Source organism: Fragaria vesca, linkage group LG3 (assembly GCF_000184155.1).
Source record: "Fragaria vesca subsp. vesca linkage group LG3, FraVesHawaii_1.0, whole genome shotgun sequence".
Classification (NCBI taxonomy): domain Eukaryota; kingdom Viridiplantae; phylum Streptophyta; class Magnoliopsida; order Rosales; family Rosaceae; genus Fragaria; species Fragaria vesca.
The window spans coordinates 22,883,843-22,891,559 of NC_020493.1; the positions used below are offsets into that span (position 1 = coordinate 22,883,843).

Sequence of the window (7,717 nt, forward strand, 5' to 3'; positions counted from 1 at the left end):
CTCTCTCTCTCTCTCTCTCTCTCTCTCTCTCTCTCTCTCTCTCTCTCTCTCTCTCTCTCTCACTTTATTCTATTATCATAAACCTCTTGATCCACCTAGACAAAAGCTTCCCAAAAAGAAAAGATGATTCGTGGAAATGGGAGTCGACAAAAAGAAAGTCGGTATAATTGAACTTAAACTTCATTTTCCTTTTCACTTTCGTTTTTGATTTACTTTCTTCGGTTGACAGAGTTAAGTGGCTGTTAGATGAGTTGGAATGAAGTGACAGTTGTCAACAAATGAATGGAGAGAAAATCGGGGTAAGAGTTGGGGTGGTAAACTGCAACAGACCTTAGCCGCCAACCCTTGTTTAGTCTTTATTTACGGTATGTGCTGTTGTTAAAATTTTTTTATTTATTTACTATTTTTTAATTTAGAATAGTGTTGTTTGTTTGTGGGCCTAAAACATTTTCTTAGTTATAGATTTATAACCTCTATACCAGTGATACTCGCGTGTCAAAAATGTTTCTAATATGTAGCTTTTTTTTTTTTCTCATTTGTAACTGTTTTTTTTTTTGTATTTTTTCATTTTATGAAGTTAGTGGGTGGTGAGGATTGAAGAGTTTCTTGGCAGTTATAACTCTCACTCGTTGCAGTTATTTTTTTCTCATTTTTCTTTTCTCAGTTATATCTTTTTTTATTTATCTTGTTCTTTTATTTTGTATTTTATCTCTTTACCGTAATAACCTTCGAGTTTTGTTGTAAGGATAATGTGATAGCTGGGCATTTTAATGAATTTGGTGGATTGGGCTTTTACTTTTAACTAGGATTTTTGATACTCCCCAACAGTTTACTCTTCGCAAATCCCTAGCCTAGTAAAATCTTGCTCTGTGATATCAGCTATGACGTTGAGCAGTATCTTGCGCTCCGCCATAAAATACAAACCCTCCTCCGCCGCCGCCAAACTCTTCTCCGCTTCCGGTAAGCTTTATCAATCTTAACTCTTTCCGTCACTTTTTGTAAGCAAAATGGAGAATTGAAACCCTATATAACTGGAATTGAGCTGGAATGGTGTTTGTTGATTCTTATTTATTCCGTGCGCTCTAACGGAGCTAACTCTCCCGTTTCAAAATCAAAATATCGATGTGGAATCCTCTATCTTTCTTGCTAGTGGTAGTCATGGTCTCAAAAGTGTAGCAGTGGTAATTATTCTTTTTCAGTGGATTCGTATGTGTCATGCATCATTGTAGTTTCAGGTGCTGCTTCTCCTCCTATTCGAGAAATCAATGATGCAGAATCGTTGGGGAAGAAGAACAAGACATGTGACTTACCAAGGCTCCCAGTTTTACCCCATACTGCGAGGCCATTGTCTCGGGAAAAAGGAATGTGGCTTTTCTCCATCCAAGTGGGTTACATGGACAAATGCGAAAGATCCGAAACTCTCAAAGAATGTAATCAAATGATAAAAAGATGCATACAGAGGGCTGGGATTGCTACTAATGAAACAGGTTCCGCTACACAAATGGAAGCGGCTTTGATAATATTTAAGTCAATGAAGGACTGGGGTTTGCCGCTTGAAGAGGAAACTTATGGTCCATTACTTGAATATCTTATTGACAAGCAGATGTTAGATTATTTTCACAATTTCCTCGAGGTTATTGAGAATGAAAACCCTTCTTCATGTTCAAGAATAAGACACTATCAGAAGTTGTTCTTGAGGAAACAGTATGATAAACTTGTTCAAGAGCAGTATGATGCCTTTGTGAGTTATGATGGAGATCCCAAGTCACTTCTACCAGGTAAGTGCAAACACTTTCCAAGCTATCTATTATTTTATTTTACCAGGTAAGTGCAAGCACTTTCCAAACTATCTATTCTTGATCAGGTCTTTTTTTTTNTTTTTTTCTTTCCACAACTCCTTGNGNTGTGNGTTNTTTGATTAATTAGTACGTACAACGAACTAGAATATATATATATATATATATATATATATAGATCTTGTTATTTTGGCTTGCTTAGTCGTGAAAAATTTGAGAATGCTGGATTGCTCACTTATTTACAGAGAACGGAATCTTGGATATTGATATTGAAAATTTGAAATAAATATTTTACCTTTTAAAAGAAGTGAATGACACCATCATTTTGTTATCAACTCTCTATACAAATACATGTATATATTATGCCGATATCAATTCTAACTGAATATTCGGATAACAACTCTGTGGATGATGTGGTTGCAATTTACTGTAATACTCGAGTGGTGTGTCAAGCATTTATCATATCAAATGTGTCCACTATTGATACGTAGTGCATCTGTAATCTGGATTTGAAAAATGCATACTGGCCTTTTCTAAACCCTGTTCAATTTTTATCACAAAGAGCCAACGGAGGATATTTTGTTGGTGCTTTGTGGAAGTGGCCAGACGAAGGATTTTGTGCAGCTATTAGATAGTACGGACATCACAAAGTTCTCATCAGTAGATGTTGCACGTGTCTCTAGATGCTTTGAAAGGCTCCTATTGGAGTCTACTGCAGAGAAGGTTCTTCTGGAATTTAAAGCATGTGGTATGTCCATTCTGTAGACTCCATATTTTGCGTTGCATTTTTTTTAAGAATCAGTAATTGAAAATTCAATGCTTGAATAAAGTAGTATATGATTCACATCCAAAACCAATTGACAATGGGTGGAGTAGCCCAAACCCTTATAAACCCACAGGTCTCATATTCCCATATACCCTTATAACTGATTTTTTATAGACCTTGATTAGTGGTACATTAATTCTGTAGTATTTGACATATACTATCTGAAATTGCTTATAGATAGTGACATCGTTATTTGGTTGATGCAGACTGTGCAGCAGGGAATACTTCAATCTTGATTTATCGCTATGTTCTTGGCATTCCAAATTTAACGGTGAGCACCTTCTCATGAATGTTTCTGGTAACTTTCTGAAGTCCACAATTACAGGAGGCACTTCTGTTTTTCATGCAATTTGCTCTATTGTAAAAGTTGCTCTATGTCTTATACTAACTGTTATTAGTATTAATATTATTGTCAGTACCTTTTTCATTGCTATAAGGATGATAAGGCCATGGCCAGACATCACTGTGTTGGCCTTGCCGCTTTTGGAGAACTATACCCACAAGATGTACACGTAGTATATAAATGTGCATATCCTTTTAGAGAATAGGCGTACACATCTTGAACGAGGCATCTGCCATGAATGAGGCATACACCATGAATGTGGGTTGTGCAGCAGAGAGATGCTAATAAAAGGACTGAATGTCTGGTTGGGATCTTTTCAAGTTCTTGTATTTAAAATTTGAACTCTCCCCATGGTTTTAAGGGCCATGAGAATTCGGTTTTATGGGCATTTGGTAGGAAAAGGGGATGTGATTGAGGACTAGCTTTTTCCAGCTTTTCATTCCTTAGATCTTTAACAGACTCTATTTTGACTCTTAGATATTTGGAGTGTGTTTAGCTTTTTTTGAATAATTTAGGAGCTCCAGCAGACTAGCCAAAGTTGATCTATTATGACTTTTAGCTATCTCACTAGCTAAATATAGAGAGCGAGATAAGTGAGGCTCTCTATAATTTAATATATTCCTTTAAAGATATTTTATGTGATACATAAATACAATTAAACTATTTAATATTCATTTGAAGAATAATATTAATTCAATACTAGCTAAAATAAAGAGCATTGATGCACACGTATTTCTAAAGTAGCTAGCCAAAATGACATTTTAGCTAATTTGACATTTTAGCTAATTTAACACAAAAATGACTAGCATTGCTAAAAATGCTGTTACAGGAATTGAGAGAGAGAGAGAGAGAGAGAGAGAGAAAACTAAAACTAAATATATGTAGAAAATAGATGTTTTGTGTGGCAAAATTGAGTCACACAATTCTAACTTCATGGGTATCTATATTGTGTAGGAGACTTTATGCATTAGTGGAGGAAAAGGTGAACCCGCAGAATTGTTGTTGACTTGCTGAATGGTTCTTTTTTCATGTGTGGACTTATTGTCAACATGTATTTTTTCTGAGTTTGTCTTGATTAAGTTCATTTCTTCTCGATTGAAAAATTAGAAAATAAATGTCACAATGACAAATATTCTCTTGTTCTGAATCTAAGTAATTGAAGTTGTGGATCTTGAAGATCTAGCCTCTGATTGATATTCTCCTAACTATTCAAAGGCTGTATCTTATTTTGGAATGATACATATTCTTGGTTGTAATTATATATGATATAAGTTTCTATGGGTTGTTGATATCTGCATGAGATATTTTCAACAGTAAGTCTGTAATTAAAAATTATTAAGTTAGTAAATTCCTTGATTCTGTTTATTTTAATTCAGAAATGTTTTTTTTATGTGTTTGATGTATCTCAGAAGTGTGTGTTGGGTTTATACTAATCCTGGGTGTTTCAGGTTGAGGATGTAATGTCAAAATTTAAAAACTTGCACAGAAAACTTGAGGTGACACCTTCGTCTGTGTCATATGAGAAGCTTATCATCTACTGTTGCGATTCGCTTGAGGTAAAAATTTATTTTTTGACTAAATTGAACTGTAAATTATAGGAGTCGTTTTGCTTTCTGGCAGACTTAAAGAAATCGAGTATCCTGTTTTTTTCAAACCCATTTCCTGGTTTGATGACTGCTTCAACATTTTTCCCCTTCCTTTTTATCTGTCCTCGTTCATTGTAACCTAGGTGCATGTGGCTCTTGAGCTGGTGGATGAGATGATTGAACTGGGTATGACATGTTCGTTGGAGACATTACACTCCATTTTACAAGCTAGTACTGAGAATTGTGACTTTAATCTGGTGAGTAGCAGATTCTACATGTATATATACTGGCCATGTATATTGTATGACTTTTGCCATTTAAAAAAATAAGTATGAATTTTGCTGTTTCTTTTATCCACCAACGTAATAAATCATGACAGTCTGGTGTAGAACAATACATGGTGCTATCTACGATAGTGGTGGGCACCAGAAACTTAAAAACTTTTATAGTTAAAGGACTCTTAGATACTTACCTTAATAGTTATAAGGCTCACGGACAAAGCAAAGACCCTTGCTTTATTGATAAACAGAAAATTAATTCTTACCATAATGGACTATCATCTCCAAACCTTCAGCTTCATTGTCCCATGTCTCATATAAGTTATCTACAAAAAATAACCCAGAACCTATGTCTACTGTGGTCGTTTTTAAAGTTTTGAGTGTAAAAGAATATGGTGAGAACTGAGAAGTCTTTTTTGCTAGTATATATACTTCAGAGTTCCAGTTTAAGGTTCGGGATTGATGTGACTTTAAAAAGAAACTACTGTTTTCTGTGGAAAAAGCAGCTGTGAACTCTTCTTTAAAGAAAAAAAAAAAAAAAAAAAAATAGCTGTGAATTAAAACAGTTTCGTGTTTGGTGACCATTACTTTTAAAGCAGGCAAAAGGTTTGCTTCTAAAATCTGCTGTCCGTGACATGTAATAGTTTTAAAATTGCTGTGAATTAAAATAGTTTTGTGTTTGGTAAATATTAGTTTTAAAATTGCTGCAAAGACAAAAATTATCATTTTCTAGTGTTTTTAATGACAAAAGCATCTAAAAGTTGCTGTCAGTGACTTGTAATTTTTTTTAAAAAGCGGTTTTTCCTTCATTTACCAAACACTATAAAATCTAAAAGGTCAGATAGAAGCTAATTTTTTTTAAAAAGCGAAGTTGTACCAAACTAGGCCTTAATGTTGTGAGCCTCATGTTATGATTTGGACCATGTGACATGATTTTAAAAGTTGATGTATGTTGGAAGACTACTTTGAGATGATTTCTAAAATTATAATAGTGACAATGCTTTGTGTTTCATTGTTATGTGTCTTTTGTCACTTTATTTTCAGGTTCTCCAAATCCATTATGCGATTAGCCGACGCAATTTAAAACCAAATAGCGAAACTTTCAGGAGGATGATAGATCTATGTGTGAGAGTGAACACTATAAAATCTAAAAGGTCAGATAGAAGCTAATTTTTTTAAAAAGCGAAGTTGTACCAAACTAGGCCTTAATGTTGTGAGCCTCATGTTATGATTTGGACCATGTGACATGATTTTAAAAGTTGATGTATGTTGGAAGACTACTTTGAGATGATTTCTAAAATTATAATAGTGACAATGCTTTGTGTTTCATTGTTATGCGTCTTTTGTCACTTTATTTTCAGGTTCTCCAAATCCATTCTGTGATTAGCCGACGCAATTTAAAACCAAATAGCGAAACTTTCAGGAGGATGATAGATCTATGTGTGAGAGTGAATGATGTAAGTCTCTATTCCTTGTTGTCTTCAGCCAAATATATGCAAGGTTCTAACAAACGCTAGGTGCTACTCGGGTTGAACTAGCGCCCAAAGGACTAGTCGGGAGACTCGGCGGTTTTTTTTTAGTATTTTATATTTTTTTGACATATAATTATAGAAATAAAGATATGAAAGGTATTAGAATGTTCAAAAATAGTGAAAATACTTAAAATAAGGATAAAATGTTTAACAAAGTAATAGTTAGATATTTATTTAAATAAATAAGTAAACAATAACTTCATAAGAACTAACCCCTTCAAAGGTGCTCCAATTTCTCTCACAACCGAATAAACTTGTAATCAAGGAAGGAATTCTTGTAGCCATTTTTTTTTAACTATTTTCAAGGAGGCGATAAAGGCAAAGTAGGTGCTTATTCATGAGAAGTAGATGAATAAGCATTTGCTTATGGAAGAAATCAAAGAATTTCAGACGCACCTAGCTACTTTGCCTTTATCGCCTCCTCGTCTTCACCTTGACTTCTTAGGCGGTCCCTGGGTGACAAAACGGCCGATAAAGCGGACTAGTCGGCAGACAAAACGGGCTACCGCCTAGTTCTCAGGACTAAGCCATAATTGAAACAGTGCAGCGCCGCCTAGCGTGTAGGTGGGGGACTGGTCGGTTCTAGGCGAGGATTGTTAGAACCTTGAATACATGTCATGACAATCTCGTAATGTGGAAATTGAACAGTACCATACCCCAACTTATCATATTTTCTTTTGACTGCAGTATAGCATGCCGAGTGACTTGGATCAAATGCCCATAGGTGCAAGGTACAAAATTGTAAAGGCTGGATATTTCCGAGAGGTAACTAGTTCTTGGTCTTGCGAGAGATCTATTATGTGCTCGTTTCTATGGTTCATATCCTTTTTTTCTCCTGTTTCATGTAAACTCTTGGTATTTTAAATTCTAAAACTAGATGGGTGTGTTTACTGTTTCACCACAAAAAGAGACTGAAGCAAGTGTTGGATTCAAAGCTTGTTAAAAATTTTAAATAGACTTGTTATACTCATGACTATGAAATTTTATTTCCATGAAATTGCTGTTGTGTCTTCCTTTCTTCTTTACTTTTTCCTGCAATACTCTGCAGAAGAACAAGTCCCGTTGGTTAAAGGTTCTTAAAGAAATGAAAGAAGCAGATGTAAAACCAGATGATCGGATTTTCAGCCTTCTATTACACTAGGTAAACTAAAACTTATATTCAGGCAAACTTTACATATCTGACATGCTTTTGTATTATACAACGTTCAACCTAGAGGTGATTGGTCCAGTTAACTTTACTCTTTGCTGTTATTCAGGAAAAAGAGTACTTACCCTTGTTGCTAGCCGAGAAGGGCATATTCCAGTAGAGCTTAAATGCGGTTTAAAGCGTGCTGGTCCATTCCCTTTCTTCTTCAT

General features: G+C 34.9%; 1 protein-coding gene across 1 annotated transcript; it reads left to right on the plus strand.

Moving 5' to 3' along the window:
- Nucleotides 1-881: 881 nt before the first annotated feature.
- LOC101296650 (pentatricopeptide repeat-containing protein At4g04790, mitochondrial-like) lies at nucleotides 882-7,717 on the plus strand. Its single transcript, XM_004296088.1, has 10 exons — nucleotides 882-960; nucleotides 1,230-1,778; nucleotides 2,359-2,544; nucleotides 2,829-2,893; nucleotides 4,414-4,521; nucleotides 4,695-4,808; nucleotides 6,191-6,286; nucleotides 7,049-7,126; nucleotides 7,410-7,502; nucleotides 7,618-7,717. Exons 1-9 carry the CDS (start codon nucleotides 882-884, stop codon nucleotides 7,500-7,502), a joined length of 1,368 nt encoding a protein of 455 aa, XP_004296136.1. The 3' UTR covers nucleotides 7,618-7,717.

Excerpts from the sequence above, each read along its gene's own strand:
- LOC101296650 (XM_004296088.1), top strand. The coding sequence starts at position 882 with ATGACGTTGAGCAGTATCTTGCGCTCCGCCATAAAATACAAACCCTCC. Across the intron at positions 1,779-2,358 it reads TCCCAAGTCACTTCTACCAG|AGCCAACGGAGGATATTTTG; the intron begins GTAAGTGCAAAC and ends TTTATCACAAAG. Across the intron at positions 4,809-6,190 it reads AGAATTGTGACTTTAATCTG|GTTCTCCAAATCCATTCTGT; the intron begins GTGAGTAGCAGA and ends CTTTATTTTCAG.